Genomic DNA, 25407 nt, shown 5'->3' with positions numbered 1-25407 from the left:
CAGTATACTGGAAGGAGGAAGATGGGAATATAAAGATCAAGATCTTTAATTTAATTTTGGATGTGAATGTGGAATCCTCGATGGTTGTGGCAGGAGAAAGAAAACTGAAGTCTCATGCAAGTCTTCTATTCTTGCACTATCTTAAAGGGGATGATATATGCAACAGAGTGTGTGTGTGTGTGTTGTGTAATGAAAGTGGAATAAAAATTGTTAGAAACATAGTTCCAGTTGCTCTAACTCTGTTTAGTGCTTTTCTATAATTTTGCTCTTTACTTTGATCAGAGGTTGCTGAGATATAATTCAGTTGAAGACTCATTTACTGATTAATTTTAATTCAGTCAGATAATCAGTAGAATGTTTCTCAGTCTTTTTATCTACACACAGAGATAACTAATCTTCTCCTGTGTTCTCAAGCTCACTAGCAATTCTTCTTGCAAAGTGCTTGTAGAGGCTCCAGTCTACATCTCTTAGCTCTTCAGGCATGTAGTGGTGTGAACTCTGTGATTCTGGCCACCCAATAAAACAAAGGCAAAGACGATTTTCTCTCCATCAGGATAAGCTATTTGAATGTTGCTTAGTAAGTTTTGTCATCTGATGGTGGGAGGGAAGAACAACTGAATCTCATGACTTACAGGAAAACAGGTGGGACCAATAAGAAGAAAGATGAGCCAAAAATCACACAATTATTTTGTGCTAGCTTAATGGCTGCCTTGTTCTGCCCAAAGGTAAAGACATAGTTATCAGTGCCATTTATCTGGTATACCATTTTAGTATAAACTTGTTTAAAACAGGGTAGAGCCCCTTTTTCATCTTAATTAGACAGTAACCCATTGATTCCAAGTGGGCCTTCATTTTCTAATTATTTAGTACATAATATAATGTCATTAACCTTCTTTGAGTGGACAGGATTGCTCTAAAAGCTTTAGCTCCAGAGCTCTAATATTAGGCTTTTGGCATTCATCCCTGTGTGTGAAAAGCTGTCAGTTTGTTTACCAGGAATTTAGATTCACATTACTGGGGGAATTAGCAGTGAGCTATTAGTCTGATTCAGGCACTTAACAATTGCTGATCATCTCCTCCTAGCCTGGGGATAATGGAGGTGATCAGCTGTAAATGGAAAGTATGTGGGGCTATTTTCATGAAGGCACTTGGAGAAAGTGCTGCATCCCCTGACCTCTGCTAACCCTGGGGTTTGCAAGAAACCCAAACACCAAGTCACTTCCTGGAGGAGAGCTAATCACCTATAAGAAGAGCTTCCATTAGAGACTAAACCAAGCTCAGCCTCAACCCACCCTCCCTCATCTGAAAAAAAGGTTCAGCCACAAAATCCCTGAGGTAGAAGCGATTAGCCTCTGATTGTATTTACCAGTATCTGTTTTGATGGAGGAAGCAACTGTAGAATAGCAGCTGGTTTTGATTCCATAGCAGTGCTGAATGATCCTCTTGAGCTCAGCAGTGCTGGTTGGCTTCCTGCTTCTCCACTGTTGTCCCCAAAAACTTTGTCTGGTTCATGGACACCTCCAAGATTACTTTGAAAGTTTTCGTTCTTGTTCTTGTGTAAAGCTGCCTACCGTTTTAGCAAATAGAGTAGTGACTTGTGATTTCTAGGATGTATAGAAGAAAATACTTTCAGTCTTTATAGGTGCTGAACTTGTAGTGTTGTCAACTCGAAGATACCTTTTATTGTCAGCAAATTTTAAGAGGCATGCCAGGGATCTGTAGCCAGGAATTACTGTTTGAAGTAAAGCTTAGCTTTTCCTCATCTGTGATATGTATTGTGCCCCCCCTTTAAAAAGAAAACTGTAGTCACTTGATTCTTACTGAATGGAGGCAGTGGGAATGATTTTAATAAGGCAAGGACACAATAATTTTGGACTTCCAAATTCAAGGCTTATCTCTGGCATCGCCTTGCTTATGACCTTGGGCAAGAAATGTGTATTGCTTCTCCCACTTGTCACAGAAGAAACAACTTGCCTAACACAGTGACTGAGCTCACTCCTGGAGGACTGTATGAATGCTCTTTGTAAATGCTACATTAGACCATGTTAAGGGATCTAAAGCTATGTCAGAGTTCTAGAAGCCATGTCTGAAGTACGTGGCAGTGAGTGATGTCTGTAAAAGTTGTTGTTAAGATTGCTTTGTAAGAGATACTGTCTAACTCTGTTCTTTAAATTTCTTTCCCATAATGGCTCCAGCAGTAGGAGACAAGGAGTGTAGCTTCTATTAAACGCGAAGGAAGGCAGGAGACTTCTAGAGTTGCAAGATAAATTTTATTAGTGAGATTTAGCATTATTTTACACTTTAAAAAATAATCTACATTACAACAATTAGAAGGTTCCCTCCTTATATATGTTTGCTGAGAGCTCAATGTTAAGACTGTTGGGATAGAGAATTTTTATTAGATTATTTTTATATTTAGACCAAAGGTACTCACGGGATGTTGTATTGCAGTTTCTGGGGAATAGAAGCTGAGAGGTTTTTGTAAATTGCCCTGTAGTATGGTTAGTAAGAACTGTTCTGAATAGGTTTAGGTAACTGTGCCAGTCTTTGAACATCAGTGGTGCTAACAGAACTGAACCAATACTGATATTGGCATGATATTTCTAGTAGTAGTTCTACTTGTGCATGCATGTATGCTGTGTAGTTGAATAACTGATATTTGGAGGTCAGGTGTTACAGAAGTCTAAGTGAAAATGGGTTTGTACTCATAGCAGCGTGAGTACCCGTGAATGCAGGTGTATTTACAGGTGAATTTTGTTTGCAGTTATTGATGAATAAGCCTAAGAGGCAGCCATGTATACAAAGGTGCATATGTACAGGCAAAAGGGACATAGGACACTTGGAGAAAAACCCAGACTGACATGTTTTGCTTTAATTTCAGTCTAGAGCAGGATTTGGCTGTCTCAAGCATTTTCCTATGTAATCCAGGACATGACAGGAGGCTGCAATTGCAATCAATAACGTTCTTAGTAGGTGTAAGGGGCTAAAGGTCCATAGTGCCCTTAATGTGAACAACAAAATGCTAATACCTTTTTCCATATCAACCTGTCTTAGAGCACTACAGTGGGGAAAAAGGAAAGATCACAGTGCAGATGAGGGGAAGATTAATGCAGTACACCGTGTGTGTGGTACAGGCAGCTCAGGGAAATCTACTCCATTATTCTCACAAATATCCTCACTGATTTGTGGAATATTGGAAAGAACAACAACATTTTCTTCTTCCCTGTCACTCTCCACTAAACTCTGGAGATGACAGATGCTATTACACTACAGTCAAGAGTCTTGACATGTTTCTAGTCCCACCATACAGAGGATGGTCTAATGCAGATATTAGAATATGTTAACATGGACTCTGTTTTCATTAAAGAATGGTAGCAAACATGTGGCAACAGTGCTGTCTCTCGATCCAAATAGCGATATTTCAGCAGGTAATCAGAAATACCAGCATTCGTACTCCTCTCTATTAAGAAGACATGATACTTGTTCCTACTGCATGGAAATAAGATGTTGCTTCTCTGTGTGACAGAGGAGATGGTTCTGCTCCATGCAGTGATTTCCTTGCCCTACCTGCCCAGGAAGTAAAGAGAAGGCTGGAAGTTGAAATGGAAATATTATCACTGCAGAAGGACAATTACTCTGACACATGTGACAATGTAAGACTCTGTAGGAAGAAGGTGTCCAATAGTGACTGGGAACCGCAGCATATTACCTAGCTGGTACTTCCCTGCCAACAGATAAAGCACAAGGTAAAAAGAAATACCCACCTGTTCTGTATCTATTCAGGATTGTAATAGTGTTTGGCTGTGTATAATATTGTTCAGATCTGTTGTATCTCATAGGATGGGCAAGGGGCGCTATATGTGTGCATGGAGGAGCTGCTTTGAGCTGAGTTTCAAGCTATCCTGAAAGTGTAGGCTGGCTGATGAGGCAACTCTTGCACACAATTGATTGTGGACTATTAACCTATGCTCAGAAATCAATATTCACTTAACACCACATTTTAACAGGCAAATGCAGTACAAAATAACAGCAGTTACACAGTGCACACATTTACACTCAGAGTAAAGAGATCATGACATAGAGCTTGGCAGAGGAGGAGGAGATTGGGCAAGCAGGGTGGAAGGGGACAATGATGACTTGAATATGCGGAGAGGTTCAAGGTAGTTGCGGCTCCCAGAGATTTTTGCAACTGAATGTCCCAGGGGTTTTGTGGTCAATACAGCTTCAATGAGCTATATGCATTCTCTAAGCATTACTAAGAAGGTTCCTCCTGAAGCCAGGCAAGGTCCTTCTTTGCTAGATTAGACTGAACTTACTGGGGTTGAGCACAGAAATCCATCCTAACCTGCAAAACTGAAGTCTGTTGCTAGCCATAATAATGGATGATATATATATGTTGCAAGGGGCAAAACAGAAAGGAGCAAGAATATAAACTGTAGTACAGTGTCCTTGATCTGGGATGGTATTTTTCATATACTTAAAGGAATGGATTTGAAAAGGGAACTGAAAGTAATCCAGAACTGGTGTTTACCAGGGACTTTATGTGTATGTTTATTGAGCTTTACTTGCAACCCACCCTGGAGCGTGGGCTTCTACTCTTTAGGATAGTATGCTGTACTCTATGCTTTGACAGGCCTAAGGAGTGGGCCCACATGAACCTCATGATGTTCAACAAGGCCAAGTACAAGGTCCTGCACCTGGCCTGGGACAATCCCTAATATCAATACAGACTGAGGGATGAATGGATTGAGAATAGCCCTGCAGAAAAGGAGTTGGGGATACTGGTAGATGAAAAATTGGACGTGGGCCAGCAATGTGCACCTGCAGCCCAGAAAGCCATATCGTATCCTGGGCTGCGTGAAAAGAAGCGTGGCCAGCAGGCCGAGAGAGGTGATTCTTCCCCTCTACTCTACCCCACCTGGCGTCCTGCATCCAGCTCTGGGGTGCCCAGGACAAGACAGACATGGACCTGTTGGAGCAGGTCCAGAGGAGGGCCATGAAAACGATGAGAGGGCTGGAACACCTCTCCTATGAAGAAAGGCTGAGACAGTTGGGGTTGTTCAGCCTGGAGAAGAGAAGGCTCTGGGGAGACCTTATTGTGGCCTTTCAATATAAAAAGAGGGATCACAAGAAAGACTTTTTACCAGGGCCTGTAGTGACAGGAAAAGGGGGCAGCGGTTTTAAACTGAAAGAGGGTAGGTTTAAATTGGACATAAGGAAGAAATTTTTTACGATGAGGGTGGTGAGACACTGGAACAGGTTGCCCAGAGGAGTTGTGGCTGCCCCCTCGCTGGAAGTGTCCAAGGTCAGGTTGGATGGGGCTTTGAGCAACCTGGTCTGGTGAAAAATGTCCCTGTCCATGGCAGGGGGGTTGGACTAGATGATCTTTAAAGCTCCCTTCCAACCCAAACCATTCTATAATTGTATGCCTGAGGAAGAGCTCCAGAAGGTGGGATGGTAGGACACGCTGTGTCAGGTCCCTTCCTGCAGTCAGAAACCGAACCCTGCACAAGCTCTGACAGAACTCAGACCTTTGTTTTAAAATATTGCACTGGAATATTCACCTGACTGTTACTCAAAATGCTAACATGGCAGAAGCAATGGTGGGCACCATATCTGCAGAGCCCAGTACAAACTGATTGGGGAAAAGTGGGGTGCAAGTTGGGGGGAGGTTTTCAGTGACTGCTGTTCTGGGTTAAGGCTGTTCCATTCCTCTTCTCTGGAAGCCGCCTGTTTCCCAAAGGTAAATCAGTAGTGCGAGGTGCCTGGATATGGGATAAGATTAATAATATGGGAAGAAAAGATGCCATTTATGCCAAGTTAACATGGGCTCAGCAACAGGGGCAGGAGCAGAGCCAGAGACGGCCAAGAAACAGCAGCTCCAGAATACACAGAGGAGGCCATAGGCATACTGCTGTGTTCAGAGATGTCTCGCTGTGTCTTCCCTTCAGCCACCTAGGAAATGAAAAAGAGGAATGAATCCCAGTTAGACATATTTATGCTCAAATGACTGGCTGCAGAGCCTCCAGTTCTGAGCACTAATGTGAGACTATAGGAAACTCCTGTGGCCAGGCAGCATGGCCTCCTATTTCTGCTTGTCTGTGGAAGGAATAGCTCAAAGTAAAGTGGTCCACGATTCTGCATGCATGTAGCATCCCTCACTTTGATGTCCAAAATCACACATTTCCAGATCCAATGTTTTTCAACTACTGTCTCTAGGCACTTGACTCGTTGCTTTGTGAAGGCAACAAAGCAGTGCGTACCTGGGACATTTCTGAAGCAAGAGATGTGCTGGCACTGTCTCCTTGGAAGCTTAGGGGAGATGAGTACAATAAGTCTTCCTGTCTTTCTAGAGCTGTCTGCTTCAGGTGCATTTGAGACCAAATGGTATTTTCTGCAAAGAGAAGTAAAGCAAGAGTTTTATTGTGCTTTTCTTGTGCACACCTTGGAGTCTAGTGAACAGAAGTCTAGGGAAGCTATTTTAGGAAATGCACTCACAAGCTGTGTGGCATTGATTTAGAAAATACATATTGTTTAGCGAATGGCCTGTTTGTGGGTTTACTTGTGAGGTTCAGCAGACTGCAAAGCCAATTCGCGCTGTACTTGAGGACCTTTGGGTCCCTCTGGGACTTTCTCAGCTGTCTATTTTGTAAGGGGCAGGTATGTAGTATCTCAGATGGGATGTTGAGGTTGTAGGTGTATCTATAGTGCCAGGTGTAAGGCTTTTCTATACAGCAGGAGCTAGGTTTAAATATTAATAATTTATCTAATGATGCTGGTTTCTTTATCCTTTGGAAGCTTTTACAAACATAAAATATTTAAATCTTATTAAGGTCTGTTGCTAAAATGCTAGGGATATAAAAGAAATACAGACTTAGGATTACATAGTTGCATGTAACAGGATTTTTGTAACTGTTGTGCTGCTGAATCTAATAACAGGGGTTGTGTCAGGAGCTACTTATCTTGACCAAGTAAGTGTGGGCCAAAGGCGAGCATAGGAAAGGAGGGGAAGGAGGGGAACCCAAACCCCATAATCCTGGTGCACTATTGTGGTTACTCAGCAACGTATGGATACAGCATGTCTACCTCCCCTTGTGATTTCTTTGCAACCCCTTCATTTGAATGCTGTTTGGAAATAGCTTCATGGTGTTTGAGATGAATAGAAGTGTTGCCAAAAGGTACAGAAACACTTCTGAGAGCAGATCCAGGCTGGTCCCATAGGTTGGACAGGAGATCGTGGAGACGCTGCAGAAGACAGAACTATACGCAAGAGCAATGCACCGTAGGATCTTGAAATCAACAGGATTTTAATTTCCCTATGCTCAGCTGTTTCTGTGATATGACTGATGCTTACCAAGGCATTTGTTGCTCTCAAACATGCTGAGTATCTGGTCACACTTCTCCTTCTGGTTGCCGCTGCTTTCACATGTACACCACAGGGAGACCTCCACACTGGAGTTACTGACATAGTTGGGTGTCATGGGCGTGCCTGTCCCAAACCCCCAGAAACTGGAATCAGGATTTACTTCACCAAATGAAAGCATCACAAGTCCTATTACACTAAAGGGAATGCTGCCCTGGAGGCGGAAGCCTTCCATTGTGATATGCATGTTACTCAGGAGAGGTCAGGAGCCCCTGTGAGGTGACCCAGGTCTGGTGAAGCTGCATGAAGTCTGCTGGGCTGTGAGAAAGTGTGGAGATTGCTACCCTGACTCAGGCAGTCTGATGGCAAGGTATGCTGATAACTGAAGCTGGTGCAAGCATTAGATTGAAGTATGTGAAGCATCTGCAGGGACTCAACTGCGGTACTGACATAGGGCAGCAAAAGGCACTCTTACTTTTTGTGTAGTTGGCAACACTGTGTGGTCAAATGCCTTTTGCCAAAAAAATGCTGCACACCTGTAGTGTGCCATTCAGCCAGAGTTCATGTATCACAAAAACAGCAAAGACATCTGGAAAACCAGAAGGTATAGTCCAGATTTACAGCTTCTGAGATATCGCTGCTCTTTACAGCTCCTCTTTTGAGCCACTCTGAAAAAGTATTAGCAGGCTGGCAGTGAATGCCTAAAACCAAGGACAACTTTCCTTCTAACAACTGGTAGTGCCATGTTCTGGCTGGCTGTGAGAAGATAGTGTGTACAACACTAACAAACCATCAGGAGTCTAAAAGTCAGGCAGTGAGGCAATGTTGTGTTTGATCACTGCTGTGATGCGATGTAACTCCTGCAGCAGGAATGGCTGAGCCCATACAGGCCCTGAGCCCTGTTGGTCAGGCATTTAGAGCGCTTTGCACCAGCTGATGATGCAAACAGGTGTTCAAAAAATCTCAGGCAAGTGCTGCTGATTTGACAGCAGAGGATGGGACAGAGTAGAGCGATAAATGCCATGGAAGCAAGGGAGAGCACTAGCGTCAATTAGGCCAAGGCATATTCATTGGTACACTGAGCTCTAACTCCTGCAGGAGAGCAAGATGGTCCTTCACAGCATCAGAGTGTGCCTGCAAGTTTGTGGCCTGAAAGCATCCACCCTGTTTGTTCCTGTGGATATCACTTACCAATCATTCCCATGTAAGCCTGCAGGCATGCAGCATGGTTGTGCTGAGAGCAACCATCTGGAGACATGTCTGCAGGTTGACAATTTTGTTGGAAGTCAGCCAGTCGGGATCTGTAGGAAGGAAAATGAGACCATCAGTGTCTATGCTGTTCTCTTCTCTTGGCTAATGTCCGCTGCTGCTTGACCTACTTGCAGATATGGTCTTCTAAGCAGGAGTCCAGAAGCCAGAGGCAATTGGGTTTGGTGTTATACTGGAAGGAACAATCAGGAACAATAGTTTTCCGGCGTCGCTCTCCACAAAGTTCATCTTGACATGGACAGAACAGGATCCTTTTGGTGAAATCCTCAGGGACTTTCTCAAAGAAGTTCCTTAGCCCTCTGTGGCATTTGCGGCGGTCACACATGTCCTCGCTTCCTGCTCCCTTGGTGCAGATAGAGGCATAGTCTGTGCGCAGACGAACACACTTCTTGCTCAGGTTACAGATGTGAGTTGCTTTCAGGCACGGATTTGTTGCATCTCCTGCTAACTGTGAGCCTATAAAGCCAAAAGAAACCCAGGAACAATGAAGCAAGTCTCCAGAAGAGATTCTCTGTGGAAACAGGAGTAGCCCTTACTTGATGGCCAGATTGGGAACATCAAAAAGAACAAAGCAAATTAGTCCTGCTGTGTGCCTGTAGTATGACACTGCAGTTACACTAGTTACAAAATCATATTTTTTATTGGTTCATGTTAGGGTGTTTGTTTCAGAGGATGCATCATTGTGGGTTATTCCCTGTTTCATGGGCCTGGATCTGTGGCTATATTTACACTTGGTAGGGGGGACAAATTTAGGCAAGTATCCAGAGCAGGTGTTCCTCTGATTAAAGGGGCCATTACCCCAAATTGTTCTTCTTAATAATTTTCAGCCCCTGAAAAGATGATAAAGGGCATCATTATATCATGTAACCATTACAATCCTTACCTGATAACAGAGCTGCCAGTTTATTATAATCTGTCTTCCAGTGTTCTTCATTTGCTGGATTCTCATAGGGAGAAGTCTCCAAATTGAAATAACCTAGGCAAGATACAAGATGTTTTATGCAGTGGGAGAAATGCTTTTTGACCAGCTTTTTTTTTTTTTTTTTCCTCCTTCTTAATTGATTTCTTTCTTATTTGTGCCTGGCTGTTTCCTCAGGCTGGAGTTCAGAGATGCTCTGTCTTGCTCAAAGCTAAATGCCAAAGAATGGTTCTGCTGGAGATACAGAAGTATTACTGTGTAACAACAGCATTACATTTTGTCATCAGATTTGCTCTGGCTGGAATTTGGTCTATGTTGTCATTTGGGTTTTTTCAGCCTCAGCACTAGTGAGGAGATGTGCAGCACAGGTGGTCTTTAGTGGGAGGCCAAGTAGAAGCATCCCACTAAAGCTGGAAAGAAGCAGCATCCTCAAGGATGCCATTACAGTGTGTGTCACAATCACATGTTCGTTTTCAGTGATGGACAGACGTGACGATTTTGAGGTGACTTTCACAGGAGCCTCCCCTCACAGTGTGAAATCTAACTGCCTTAGAGTAGCTATCTTTTTCTGTTAGGGTCCCTGGTGTATTTGAAGAGCCGGTCCCAGACCAGGTCAGCTTTCTCCGCTTATCAAACAGAGCAGTAATGAATTCTTTTTACTAGGAGATGTGATTCCAAAGTGGTACCTGCAGTGTTGGGAAGTGGCCTTTCACAGTTGTTTTCAGATGGGGGGCAGGGGTGAACCTTACTAGTACCTTGTAAATTCATATTATTTCATCTCACCATCTGTCATGCTGCCGTGAACGGTCCAGAAAACACGTAAGCAGTGCTCCTGTCTCTTCATGCGCCGGTGACACTTGCAGTGCAGCAAAGAGCTGTTTCCGAGGTCTAGCTCTGCATTCAGACATCTGACCCTGCTATCGTGATCCAGTGGAACGAAGCGAGTCTTAGCCAGGGCACAGTTTTCCAGGATCCTGTAGGTGGCATTGCAGGTAGAGTCCGAGAGGCACAGCTGTTCTGCTGCTATGCAATCACTCCTCGGCAGAGCCAGGAGGTCTCCTGGTCAAGTAGGGAAAAGATTGTCAGGATCACAATCATGATGAATGCCACACAAGCACCTTGTCCTTGTTCTGTAGGCATCCTATATTCAGTAAGGACTCCTCTCAAGAGGCAGAACTGGTTGGGGTCTTTCACATGGAGTAGTAAGGAACAAGAGCTGTCTCCATTTAGAAACAAAAGGATGAGTATTAATGTATGAAAGAGGGAACAAAAGGTTAAAGAAAGTCTCAAAAATAATTTTGTTTAATAAAACCTTTTTTAATCACCCTTAACTCTTTCAACTTGGCCAGGATCAGAGATGGCTTTGTATTTTATGGAGTAGTAAATCCCTGTGAAAACCTTGGGGTTGCTGAGGCTGCTTTGAAGAAGCTCTTCTATCTGAGTAAGGAAAACCGCAGTGCAATAAGCTCATAGTAAGACCATACTGTGTGCTGTGAGTCAGTGCGGCTGCCATTGCTAAAGTATATACTGGTCATTAAGAGATGTACTGAGAGCCATTTGTAGGGTGTAAAAACAACTACTTCACTGGGCTTGGAAACTTAAGAATAAGAATGCATATTTTTTTGCATAATAGAATAAATCCTTAACATAAGATGCAAGTAGCTTCATATAGAAATGCTGATATGCAATCAATTTAAGTACATAGAACTCAGTCCCTGAAATCCCTGCCAAAAATGCTGGGATGCAGGCTTGGCGTGCCAGCTTTCATCTGTTGGTTGATTGTGAACTCTGACTGTATCTCTCTGTATACGTATTATTTGCATAACACATGCATTGGCTATATATATATATACACACATACACACACGCGCACCACCTTATGTGGAAGTATTAATCTCAATTTAACAATATAATCTTTAAAACTAGACTTTTTTTTCCAGTTTTTAAACTTTTTATGTGGACCGTTGTCACCTAAGGGTAATACTGGGGTGATACCTAGCATTATGTTGTCACAGGTAGGTGAATTCAGTCCATAATCTTTCTTCATTTCTGTAGTATATGAATCTGTGTTTACAGTACAATTACAATGAAGACCTGGAACAAGACTGTTTGCTAATAAAATTTATATATAGGCTACTATGTTTCTTCCCTTCAGGACAATATTGCTTGGCTGGTGTTAGGAAATGACTATGATGAGCCTTACAACTACCTTTAATGTTCTATGGGTACATGATCTTACTATCATTCTCTTGTTCAGCAGGTGCACTAGTACTATTTCAGTCTGCCTTCACTACAGATTAGAAAAAAATCTTGGTACAGCTCATATTACCTGGTATACCGTCTTCACCACCTAATTTGTTCTCTCACTTCCTTCACTTTTGCTAGCTTCATCAGTTTTATTTGCTGTAAGCAGTAGGCTGCATAATTTTATGCTAGTCTGCTTCTCAAACTTTCTACTTTCCCTATAGCCCAGTAATACTATCCAGGTGTCTCTGTCGCACTTGTACAAATTTCTTTGCTTTTCTAGCAACTTATTGTACTTTGTTGTTCATCTGGCTGTTATGTAGAGACTATATGACTTTGTAAGCTCCCTGAAAAACAAATCTCTCATCAGAAATGCTTTGTACACAGCACAGTAGGTTTTTTAGGCATTACACCTAGGCACAACCTTAATGAACATTCCAAGTGTGATTATATCCTGTAAGGTTGCAATCAGTGCAAATTCCCAAGAGCGAATCGGTCTGTTCTCTCCAGTAGCTTTTGGAACCCTAAACTGAGCAAACTGATCTACCCCACCAGGTCAGACCAAAGTACCATCTCCCCCAGTATCCCATCACCAACAGTGGCTTGCAGCAGCTGTTGTAGGAAGTTCATAAAAGGACAGGATGCACTTTACTAGCCTTCAGAATTTTGCTCAGCAAGCACCTGAGCTTGAAATGACATTTTTAAAAATTTAAAGTGATATGGTAATTGCCAGGGTAGAGCAGGGCTGGGTGTAAGTGGATGGACTGTGTTTCTGCCACAGGCCTGTACCAAATGCTTCGGGTAAAGCTGCTGTAAACCTCAAATTTAAAACATTCCTCCTCTTTTAATAGCTATGCATTGTATTAAGCCCTAATATTTGACACGTTGTTTCATTTTTTAAAACTTTCTCTTAATATTCCAGATAATAACATGAAAGAATGAGAGCTAATTCTTTCCTAGACCTGTGGTCTAGGTTGCAGAACATGTTAATGATGCATGTGTGTGGGAGTCCCTTCTGTAGTTTAAAAAAAAAAAAGTTAAAAGGTAATTATCAATTCACAGACTATGATTATTTATACCTTAGAAAAAGGGGATAGATAATACAATATCCCTTTATTTCTACCTTTTCACTCCATGTCCCGTCATATATATATATATATATACATGTATTATTTTGATGCTTCTGGTGCACCACGCTATTGAAAGAGAGAACGATTGCAGAAGGGAAACCTTTTTTTTATTAAGCACAGTTATCAAAGAAGCATTAGTATTTGGACACGGAAAATTGTGGAAAAGCTATTGTAATCATGTGGCTGCAAGTGCTACTGAGGTTTCAGGGCAATGGCCCATCTTTGTAGCAGTCATTGTGATATTCAGCAGCTGCAGCGTTTTCTAAGTGTGAAGCACTGACATCCCACAGCCGGGGCGTAGGAATGCTTCTAAGCGGTTTTGTAATTTCTGTATTTCTAGTCACATCAGCCATGAAGACTGCACAAGAGATGAACTGGAAAGAGGAGTAATTTCTATCCTTGGCTCTTGTGACTTGGCAGTAGCAGAAGGCAGAGTGGAGCAAAGAGCTGCATCTCTGCCAGAGCTCTTGGGATTGGTCTTTGCAAACTGAGCCTCACCTCAGACTACTATCAGCCCGAAGCATTTCAGAGGGGGAACGCCGGGAGAGTAGGTACCAAAAAAAGCTCTCGGCAAAGTCAGGACGAGAGAGGTACAGCAAGGATCCGTTAAGGCAGGTCCAGCTAGCGCAGGTGCCCGCTTTGTGCCTTTTCTGCCGCGCTGAGGCATCAGCTCCCGGCATCTGCCCCTCTCTGCTGCGAGCTAGAGGAGCAAGGCGACCTCGTCGCCTCCTCCAGCCTTGCCTCCAGGACACCCGTTCCCCCGCCCCAGCGCGTCCCTCCGCCCTGGGCACAACCACACCGGCAACTCGCCTTTCAGCTCGCAGCAGCAGCAGCACGCCTTCCCTTGCTCTGAAAGCGGGTTCCTCCCCGGGGGGGGAGGCGGGGTGGCCGGGAGCCCCGAGCTCGGGCCGTGCCGAGGGCCGGCCCAGCGCGGGGGGGGGGGGAGGGGGGGGCGCCAGCAGCGGGGGGCGCCGGCCCGCGACCCCGGAGCCGCCTCTGCCGCCCGCAGCCGCCCCGCGGGGCGCCGGCGCGGGTCCCGCTCGCCGCCCGCCGCGCTCCCCAGCCCGCCCCGAGCCCGGCGCCCGCCCCGTCCGCCGCCCCGCGCTCCGGGCGCTGTTACCGGCTCGGGAGAGGAGCAGCCCCAGGAGCAGGGCGAGCCCCATGCTGGAGCCCGGCGGTCGGTCGGTCGCTCCCCGCTCTGGGGCCGCAGTTCACATGCTGCGCGCAGCCCGCCGGCGTGTGAGCGGCCGCCGCCCCGCCCCGGCCCGGCGCGGCACCGGCCGGCCCGCCCCGTCGAGGTGCGGGCGGCGAGCGCCGCCTCGCGGCCCGACCCGGCGCAGGGCGGGGGGCGGCTCTGCCCGCCGAGCGCTGCGCCCGTCCGCCCGCGGGGGTCGCGGCGGCGGGCGGAGAGGGTGCGCGGCCGTCGGGCCGGGGGTAGGGCTGCGGGGCAGCCCGCTGCGGCCGCCCCCAGAGCGTCCGGGGGAGTTGCTGGGCCCCGCCGTGCCGGGACGCGCTTCCCAGGCGAGACCTGCGGGGACGCTTCGGAAGGGGCGCTTTGGAGAGGGGTTGTGGAAGACGTTTGGTTGGTTGTTTGCTGGCCCGCCGTGCCTCCTGGCGCTGAGAACAAAGCTGCGGTTGCTCAGTGAGGGGCACCCTCGGGGGTGTACTTCAGTGAAAGAAAGTAAGCTTTAAACAGAGGGACTGTTCTTGGAGGGGACGGATGCTGACCGGCTTTTGAATAAATGCCCTTCGTGCTGCTTTGGTCTGCAGGAGGGATGAGTGAGCTGCTGGCTTCTTCCTATTGGCTTTGTTCTGAAGGGTCTTATTTCAGTATCTTAACCTGTTGCTGGCTCTGCCTCGATGGAGCTGTTTGTATCCACACTACGGATGGCATTTCTGAGAGCCTACCAGGCATTTAGGCAGCCGTGCTTCTTCTCGAACAGATCCTTCTTTTTAGTTTGCATCCTAAGGTCAAATTAACCAATGCAAAAAAGTAACAGTCTAGCACGTGTGCGTCAAACATTAGTATATGAAAATGAGGCAAACCTTTTGTAGGTCAATTGTTTGCACAAGTAGAGAGACCTACCCCATCTGCCCAAGAAGCCCAACAGAAAGGGTAATAACTGTGCAAACAAATTAAGTATTCACAATCCAATGCAGTGGTGCCCTCCTCTTCTTGGGTTTGAAAAAGATTAGTCCTTCTGCTTAGTGCAGGGAGCTGCTGTGAGGGAATTCTTCTGAACGTGAACAAGTTGTCCACAGACACTGGAGGCTCTTACTTCATGCTTGAGGAGGAGAGAAAAATCATTCTCACCATGGCCCAAAGTCTAATCAAAGTCTAATAGTTGGAGGAGCTTAAGGAAAATGGTAGATGGGATGGAGCCTTTTTAACTTTGTAGTGAATTCTTTGCAGTTACCATTCAGGAGGAGGAAACAGAGTAGTTAGACTGAAAAAAAAAATTGGAGCAAAGTGGTTTATTTATAATGACAATGCGAAAAAACAAGTGGCTTGGTCCTGTGACCTTCTTTATGTTTTTGTGAGAAATGATAAGAATAAACAAGTGGATCTGAAAGTTTTTAACCATCATCCAAATTATAACTGTGGCATAGTAGAGACCAGTTTGTATGATTACCGTGGCTGGAGTATTAATACAGTAGCATGAAACTTGTGAGGAATAAGAGGCAGGAGAAGAAGAAGAGATGTTGCCTTCTGTGTCATGGATTTGTATACTTGCTTTGAGACTGAAGGAGGATATTTTCTAAGCAATTTGAGTGATTGTTAAAAAGGAAGGAAACTGGGCACTACCGTTTATATTCCAGGCTGCCTGGCAGTAAACCCAAGCAGAATCATCCAGTGCACAGCAGTGGGAGATTATAGCTGCCCAGCCGTCCCTCATTACAGGAGTACTGGTGGTACAGGAAGTTTGTGGAACATGTTACTGACTTTCTTGGTACAGAAGGTGATGACAACCACAGGAGGGGAAGCTCTGCTAGACTTGATTGTAGCTGACAGGTATAGTTTTTTGAGAATATTAATGTAAAGGGCAATTTGGATGGTAGTGGTTGTCAGTCTGTGATCCTTAGGCTGTTGTTTCTGTTTTGCTGGTTTTATGCTTCTCTTAAGCAAAGACAGATTTCAGTAAACTCAGTGAATTGATAGCCATCATCTCGCAGGAGAAAAGCCTAGAGAAGAGAAAACAGAGTGTGTGCCTTGAGAAAGGAAAGAATACAAACAACTAATCTTAACTTCAAGGTCTAGGAATATTCTGGAATGCATAAACAATCTGTTAGCATGTGGAAAGTAACAGGCTTGCTATTTGTCCCCTAGATGAATTTGTCAAGGACCAATACAATTTCTTCTACAACAGCATAACAGCTTTTGTGGGGAGGGAGGAAAAAGAAGAGATCATATGTACTGGGGATCTTTAAGAACAGCTCTAGGCAGGTCAGTCCAGCTTGGTACAAGAGAATAGTTTAGAGGATCTTTCAAGTTCCTTTCCAGACTGTTTTTCTGATTCTATGATTATAAATCTTCACCCAAAGCCCACTGAAATGATTCATTAACTCAGCTTTGAATTATGCTCTGCAGCAGATGAAAAAGGAAAGGGAAAATTCTTTCCACGTTAAAGCTGAGTGCTGCAGCAGTGTTTTCAGGTTGCCTTGGCAAGTGGCCAAGTAGAAGAACCTAACTTAATGTCTGGTCAAGGGTTGGCCGATTCACTACACTTCACTAGTCAGCACAGCCTATGACTGCAGTGGAATGGTCCCTTTCTCAATTTTTGCTTTCTAACACGTATCTTTGCCTGGGACCCATGACATACAAGGTTATTTGGTTATTCCTCCCTCCCCACACACATGCAGAGCAGCACTGTAACCTCATTACAGGTCTCAGAGAGTTGGATAATTACCAGTCTCTCATGACCAGAGCTTTCGTCAGTCTTTCCATTTGAAATTGTATAGGCCAGCTCTGACCTGTGGGGGTCATCTACCAGTGTAATGTGTAGTATCTTAGGAATCAGTATCTCTAATTCTGTGCAAGGTCCAGGCCTTTGACCTTCTCAAACAGCTGCAGAAACAGTGATCAACTCTGATCTGATTTCCTCAGCTTTTAGCACCAGTTCCATGGTTTATGTTATCTTTGTTGCTTTTTGCAGGTTCATATAGGTCCTGGCTGATTTGGGATTAGTGATGTCAGCAGGTCCTGTGAAGACAGATGACATCAAGTTGGGCAGGAATGTTGATCTGCTGGAGGGCAGGAAGGCTCTACGGAGGGATCTGGACAGGCTGGATCGATGGGCCGAGGCCAATTGTATGAGGTTCAACAAGGCTCGGTTTCAGGTCCTGCACTTGGGTCACAACAACCCCATGCAGCGCTACAGCCTTGGGGAAGAGTGGCTGGAAGGAAAACTGTGCAGTGGAAAAGGACCTGGGGGTGTTGGTCAACAGCTGGCTCAATATGAGCCAGCAGTGTGCCTGGGTGGCCAAGAAGGCCAACAGCATCCTGGCCTGTGTCAGAAATCATGTGCCAGCAGGACTAGGGCAGGGATCATCCCCCTGTACTCGGCACTGGTGAGGCCGCACCTTGAGTACTGTGTTCAGTTTTGGGCCCCTCACTACAAGAAAGACATTGGGGTGCTGGAGCGTGTCCAGAGAAGGGCAACGAAGCCAGTGAAGCGTCTAGAGCACGAGTCTTATGAGGAGCGGCTGAGGGAACTGGGATTGTTTAGTCTGGAGAAAAGGAGGCTGAGGGAGACCTCATCGGTCTCTACGACTACCTGAAAGGAGGTTGTAGCGAGGTGGGGGTTGGTCTCTTCTCCCAAGCATCGAGTGATAGGATGAGAGGAAATGGCCTCAAGTTGTGCCAGGGGAGGTTTAGATTGGGTATTAAGAGAAATTTCTTCACCCAAAGGGTTGTCAAGCACTGGAACAGGCTGCCCAGGGAAGTGGTTGAGTCACCATCCCTGGAGGTATTTAAAAGACGTGTAGATGTGGCACTTAGGGACATGGTTTAGTGGTGGACTTGGCAGTGTTAAGTTTACAGTTGGACTTGATGATCTTAAGGGTCTTTTCCAACCTAAACAATTCCATGATTCTATGAAATAGATATGTGACTAAGGCTCTTAGTAAGTAAATTCTTGTCAGATCTTTGCCAGTATTTTGTTTTACCCAAAACTGAAGTGTTAACCTTGTGCATCAAGATTGCACAGGGATTAAATGCATGCAAAAATTGGACACCTCGTTCCTTTCCTTCTTGTCCTACCAGATTTGCCCATAGCAACTTGTCAACAGCTACTGCAGTAAGCACCATTCTATTCATAAGGCTAAGCAGTACCGGGGGCAGTATATCATCACTTAAGTACTTAAACTTACTCACTTAAACACAAGCTTGTGAGAACTGTTACCATTTACACGTGGAGGCACAGAGTTGCCCAAACTCAGCAAGGAAGTCAGTTTTCATGCAAATTCTTTGAGTCCAGAGCTATGCAGTCACATCCATGTGATCACACTCTTTTCCTAGCATCTAAAGAGAGTTTGCTCCTCAGCAACTGGTTGGAGGATGTCACCCCTGCAACATATATGAGTGATGGGCTGTCAGTTCAAAAGAGCTGAGGGAAACATTCAGTAAAGTAGTCTGTCATGGTCAAGTATCAATCAGTTACTTTACAGAACCAGAGCCAATGTTATTACAGAGCTGCAGTTCCTTTTTACTGTTTCCTATTAAGATAGAACTTGCGCTCTGACTCCGGAGTGAACCGTCTTCCTCTGCTTTTGTTTTTGGAGGTAAATGCTGCTCTGCCTGATGTGCATTGAGACCGAAGAGGACAGCTGTATGCAAGGTGATCAGGCATCAGGTTTGCATTGCCTGTTTCATCATTATTTCATCCTCATGGAGATTGTGTGGTTTTGACTGTTATACTGAGAATCATCAGCCAAAGAGAGCAACTGCTTTTACAGCAGTCGTAGGAACTCTCTCCCTCCCGGTACATTACTGGCAGCACGACCAGTATAGCTTTGTACAGTTCCTCCCCTCACCGCCCCACCTCACCACCCTGGAATACTGCCCTGCTTTGCTTTTCATGTTTGTTTTATCATTGATGAGTCTGGATTCTATGGTCGTTGCAGTGCAGATTACAATCCAATTGCCTCTAATGGAAAGTATTAGCACCAAACCTCATGTTCTTGAAATTCATTGAAGCCATCGCAGTCCATCTTCTTTGTATTGCTTTCAGGCTGTGAAGGACTTGATACAGTGCATGAAAGTTTTTCCTCTAACTCATTAAGAACTCATTCAGCAGGTTTGGACACATGGCAGGCCATATCTATGTTATGTGTGTGAGGTGCACGCAGGATCCTCTGTGAAACAAGAAATCCATTCACCATCCTGGTGCTGTTTCCTCATTAGTTATTCCTCTCTCTGGTGGCAGGAAGATCCCTACAGTATCTGCACGAGGATAGTTTCAGTTTCCTCTTCTGTTCAAATCAAGAGCGAGGCACAGTCTTTTCCATTACTGGGGAGCCCTTTTGAACAAGACGAGGGCACGAATCATTAGTTTCCCTCTGAAATGACTGTGTATCACGGTATTAAAGAAAGTAGCAGTTCCAGTGATCTGCTAGGCATTTCTTCTCTATATCTGCGACTGCCACAGCCAACGAAGAGTGGGTTTGACCAAGCAAGTATTTTGCTTGCAGTATGTGCTGATTTACTTAGTTGTACCTTATTTTGTGTAGTACTGATCTTATGAAGGTTATAGCACACTGGTGCTTCTGCTGCTTTTTTCAGGATTTGATCCCTACAACCCTTCTTAAGTCAAAACCAGAGCATGTTACTGCAGATGCTGATGCTCTGACAGCTAAGCCTGGGTCATTTGTAAGGAGTACTATAAGAGTACTACTGCAGGAGGCAGCACAGAGGAGGGCTGTGCAAACACTTCTCTGCCTGGGCTAATATTTACAGCGCCACGCTCTGCTCTTTACAGGGCTAAAGACAGACAGAAGACACTCACACTCATATTAACACCTGTACACTACAGAAATATTAACCTAATGCAAACAGCCCAGCAGAAGTTAATGTCTACATTCACAGAAAACCAAATAAAAACCTCTTTCATTTCTTAGCATGAGTGCTAGTGCCCTAAACAGCTCTGGCTGTTCATTGCCAAAGAAGGTTCAGGGGTTTGACATCCATAGCAGCTACCCATAGTTTTCTGCTTCAGTACCTGTGGTATTTGGCCACTTTCTGGCTCAGATAGTTTTATTCTTTTGTTCCAATGAATAAAGCATTCAAAGCTGCTCTTGTATTTTAGCCTCAGCATGGTTCACAGCAGGAAGATCAGAGGCATTTAGGTGTCTGTCTGGATAGGTACAAAGTCATATAGCTTAATGGATAGACTGTATCTTTGGTGAGAATGACTGTCTGTAAGTCATCCTACAGGAAAAAGGAACTAGTAAATTTATGATGATAACAATTTAGGGTGAGCAATTGACATGCTGAACAACAGAGCTTCAATCCAGAGGGACTTTGAGAAATGAGAGGACTGGGTCAAGAGGCACCTCGTGAAGTTTAGGAAGCAGAGTGGAGTTCCATAACAAGGCAGTGACCCCATGCATCTGTTCTGGCTGGGGACTGATTGGCTGAGGAGCAGCCCCACTGAAAGGACCTGGAAGTTGCCATGGGTACCAGTAAGTTCTGATCCTGAATAAGATAACCCACACACCACACTGTATTAGGAAGAACATGGCCAGAGACTGCAGGAAGTTGTTCCTGTCTACTTAGCAGTGGTGTGGCCACACCTAGACTGCTGTGCACAGTTCCCTACCCCTGAAGTTCAAGAGGGATGTGGAGGAACTAGAGAGGGTCCGGTGGACGGCTGCCAAGATGGTAGCATGAGAACTACAAAGAGGTTAACAGAGCTGGGCTTGTTTGCTTGGCAAAGAGGAGTTTCAGAGGCGATCTATTATCAGCCTACAGCTACTTGAAGGTGAGTTGCAAAGGTGACAAACCCAAACTCATGTTGGCAATGGTAGGTGATATATGAAGTGATGATGGCCACAAATTCTAGCTTGGGTTTTTCAGGCTGGATACTATGGAAAACTTTTTCACTAACAAGTTGGTGCAGTGCTAGAACAGGTTATCCAGAGATGTGTTGGAGTCTGTATCCAAACTTGTAGAAAAAGCCACAGCTGACTTGCTCTTGTGTTGGTGGTAGTACTGCCTAGCACACAGGTTTTGGATTAGAGACCCTGTAAATGCCTTCCCACCAACTAGTCAAGGCAATGGTTAGTGTGCGCATGCTTGCATGATGGATTCAGAAGCAATCCAAGTCATGAGCAGCTCAGAAGAAAAATTATTTGTAAAAGGAAAGCCAAAATATTTCTTCAAGAGAAGAAAGGAGGAGCTACTTAGAACAGCATTGCTCTACTACCTTAAGTCTAAATTTTTTCAGAGACAAGAACATAGAAAAGGTAAGTAGCTTTAATAATGCATTACACTACATTTTGATTCAAAGACAAAATTCAGTGATGCGCTGTGAGCCCATTGTTCTGATCCTGGTATATCCATGATGCATATTGTCAGAGCAGCTACTTGCTCTCTCCTTAAGTGAAGCTAGATTAGCATGCAGGACAGTGGATCTGGCAGTGGCAAGACAGACCCAGGCCTTAGGGGTAGCAGCTGTTCAGAAGCATGTAGTACATGATAACAGACAGAAAAATAATGGAACCGAAAACAAGATTTTACTGTTCCTGTAGTTTGGCAAGGTACTTAAACAGGTACGAGAGTAATCAAGTTACAGAACTGTATTAGATTATTTCCCCTTGATTCAGTAGCAGCCCTACAGCTGCCTTCTGCAGTGAAATGGACTGGGTTTCCATTCATTCAAGCCACGAGACAGAGGATTTCAAGACACATTAGGCAGCAAAAATCAGTGGTCCTACCCTGCTGCCACCTTCACTACCTTTCAGTGCTGTGGAAGACAGAACCGGAGGCAGCAGGCTCCAGGTGCTTGCAGTAGGTTTTTATTTTAATCACTCCTGTACATTTTCTCCTCTTTGGTTGTAAAAGAGATGGGCACATGGCAGGGCACCAGCGCAGGGGCTGTTTACTTTGCATCTTATCAGCAGCATTAGGTGCTTTAGAGACTACCAGGAAAGACCCAGGTACGAGCCGCTCCCACATGGCAGGACTTTGTACCACAGCATAGAGCCGCTGTGTCCAGATGGACAAGGCTTTCTCTACTAGTTCTGCCCCTGGCAACAAGGTTTCTAGGATTTCCAATTTCTTTGTCTGTTCTCAGAAAAAAACCTCTCTTCCCTTCTATCCCTCCTGTTCTTTTTAAGCATCCAACAAAGTACTTGCCTTAAGAGCTATCATGAAGATGCTGTTGGCAGTCCAGGAGGATACCTCACTGCGCTCAGAGAGGTTTTAACTGAGGTTTTTATACAGAGGTGAAGGTCAGTCAGCATAAATATAAAAGGAGACTCCACGTGCCATACGTGATTGTGCTCCAGAACACTAAGGCTGTTTGGCTAATAGGTGAGAAGGTGAGGCCTGCCTCTGAGATTTTGCGTGCAAGCCAAATGGGTAAAGCTGTCTGATTTTTTTTTTTTTTTTTTTTTAGTAGCACCATATAGACACTGTTGTGGTGCTGGGTTTTGTTTTTTTTTATTTTAACTAACTCATGCTGAAGGGAAGCTGTGCCAATAGCTAGGGCACCATCCATGCACCTCTTTTACCCCAACGATCTAGATAATTTGTAATAAAATGGAACGTGTTCTAGCTAGATCCCCAGGGCCCTGCTCAGTGGTAGGTCATGTAGTTGGGGAGGCAGGATAGCTGGGAGTAACACAAAGGAGTACAGCACCATCGCTTCTTGATGAACACACATACACAGGGGCTACTGTACTGGAGTCGGTAGCCCACCTAATGCCCTGGGGCGAAAAAAAATCCCCTCATGCAGGCCTAAGAAGGCTCAGGAACATTAGATATTCTGCAGGGCTCTGCAGTTTCTGTTTGTGCCATGTCTCGGGAGAGGCCTGTCCTAGTCCCCTTTTCCTAGGAGCGAGGTGTGCTGGAAGAGCAGTTGGCTGCGCCAGACTGTGGCTGTGGTCCCTGGTGGTGCTGCAGGAGTGCCACCTCGTGGGTCCCGTCCTCACACCATGCCCAGAAGCCCCGGACAGAGCCTCGCTGGGTGCACAGCAGGGCTGCACTGTCGGTCACCCTGGCCCTTATAGACGAGCGTGCTCAGAGTGGTGTCTAGAAAACTGCTAGGGACAGTGCTGTGTTTACTTCTACCATCTCCAGAGGATGTGCAGAAAAGGTGACACTCTTTTCCTAGAGAGCATGATCTTCAGGCTGTCTTCCTGTCAGGCGGGTTTTGTTAGATAAGAGCTGATAAATGAATATGGACGCATCTTCTGAGAATCATAGCCTTCAAAAGTATTACTTCATAGGGCAGGAGAAAGTTAAAACATACATGGTGGACTGCAATTCATTTTACTCTGGCACCTAACAATTCTAACAGAAAAGCAGTATTTGCTTTTTTAACTCTACTGTCATCACCCCCATTTCATGCCTTTTTTAATTTTCAGGAGCTCTGTGGTGACAGGTAACTTAGCTGTAAAGCAGAACATACAAGCTCATTGTGTATGAAGATTAACTCTCAATTAGCATCACTGTTTCTTTACCTTGATAATTTTCTTTCTTATTACACACAACCTCAGAACCCATGCCAAACCACTGGTGTGGCAGAAAGGCCATAAAAACAGCCAAAAGGGAGAATTTGAGTAGCCCTCCCTTATAGCCCTACTAACCTCATCTGTTGACTGGTGCTATATAAATATATGTGTAAACCTATCAGATTTTCAGCCTTGTCATCCCCACCTACAGTCTAAATGGAGATACCAGAAATTCAATTACACTGAGCCAGTACTCAAGAAAAAATTATAGTTGTAGTTTAGTAGCTGCAGCTTGGGAAGACCGTGGCTGACATGTCAATAAGGACTTAACAGACATGCAATAGTTACCCTTCTCCAGTTCTCACTGTTGATCTTTATGGAAGCATAAAGACTTACTTGCTGGAGACTGATTTGCTGGGCATACCAGATCCTGGCTGGTGATGGGATGAGAAATCATCATTTTAGGTATCCATTAGCACCTGCATGCTTTGCTTTCTTAACACTGAATTGCCACAGGGAAGAAGGTCCAGTGCTTAAACACTTTGGTCTCCTCCAACTCTTTATTTTACCAGTCAGAAGTGACAACTAACAACAAAATCCACAGCAATGTTTAGTATTACAGAAAACATGGAGACTCCTGTCTGAAGCAGGAGGGGTGAGAGCTCAATCAATGACATGCACTGCCTTGCAGTCCTTAGGCAAGACAGCCTAAAAGCTGGCTTAGTCTTTAGTGAACAAAGCCCATTCTTTCCCTAGGCAGCTATGGCACTCTTTCATTTGTGGCTTTATGCTCAGCCAGTGTCTCGCAGAATCAGTGTCAAGATTTTTTAAACAGACCTCCTAATTCGTCCTAGCGGTCTCAGCAGAACAAGGCAGATTCCCTTTCTCTTTCTTTCACCGTCACAGTCTATCTGTCTTCAGGGAGCTGAACTTTGCTCTGGAAGACACAGCTCTTTTAAGTATCTTCTACTCCAGATATTGCTTTGGTGCTCACAGTTTCATGAGGCTAGTGATCTGGTCCTGCTTCCTTCATTCCATAGTCCGTGACTTGCTCTTGGTGCGGAATTTCAGCAGCTCTGCTTTGAAATCCTGATGGTGCATTGGAAAATAGCTCTGAGGTTCACAGAGTTCCTGGTAAATGGAGGAAAATGCATAATGTCAAGTGGTTAGTATTAGGAGATGCTGGGGAAACAAAAGTAGATAGTTTATCTCAGGAGCCAGTATGTTCTCAGTGCGGGCACAATCATTGTTTATCCATGCCAGCACCTACAGCTGAGACAGAAGCACGGTCCGCTGGCTGAAACAAATGAGGAGTCAGGCAATCCATGAGTATCTTTAGTTATGTCAGCTCCTATGGGGAGAAAACAATCTTAGCTTCACATAAAAAAATTATCAGCTTTGCACAGACTATTTGGGAAGGAAGGTCTTGGGAGTTCCACAGAACCGCCTATTATGATACCAGTTCTCATGAGCTCAGTAATGGCCAGAACTAAAACCTAATCAAATATGAAGAATAAACAACAAAACGGAGAAGAGCATTATGCAGCTGTATAAAGTCCTTCTAGGCCCACTATATCAAAGAATATAACAGAGATGGAAGAGATACAGAGAACGGTGGCAAGGCTGATCAAAGTATGAAATGGCTTCCTAGCAAGGAAGAGTCAAATACACTGAGATTCTTCACTCAAGACGAAAGGACTGAGGAGGATCTGACAGAAGTCTATAAAAGCCTGAATACCCTGGAAAGCATGAAATAGAAAACTACACAGTCGCTCAATACAATACTGTAGGCACCAAAAGAAAACAGG

The 25407-nt window shown here is 44.8% G+C and overlaps 1 protein-coding gene across 1 annotated transcript; it reads right to left on the bottom strand.

Moving 5' to 3' along the window:
- Window positions 1–2248: 2248 nt before the first annotated feature.
- On the bottom strand, window positions 2249–14187 carry GFRA3 (GDNF family receptor alpha 3). Its single transcript, XM_052772097.1, has 8 exons — window positions 14046–14187; window positions 10335–10610; window positions 9516–9608; window positions 8743–9088; window positions 8555–8664; window positions 7355–7489; window positions 6264–6394; window positions 2249–5955 (listed from the first exon to the last, which is right to left on the bottom strand). Exons 1-8 carry the CDS (start codon window positions 14086–14088, stop codon window positions 5821–5823), a joined length of 1269 nt encoding a protein of 422 aa, XP_052628057.1. The 5' UTR covers window positions 14089–14187; the 3' UTR covers window positions 2249–5820.
- Window positions 14188–25407: the final 11220 nt, after the last annotated feature.

The sequence above is a fragment of the Harpia harpyja genome, chromosome 20 (assembly GCF_026419915.1).
Source record: "Harpia harpyja isolate bHarHar1 chromosome 20, bHarHar1 primary haplotype, whole genome shotgun sequence".
In the NCBI taxonomy this organism is placed as follows: Eukaryota; Metazoa; Chordata; class Aves; order Accipitriformes; family Accipitridae; genus Harpia; species Harpia harpyja.
This window is presented reverse-complemented; position numbering and strand designations above follow the sequence as displayed.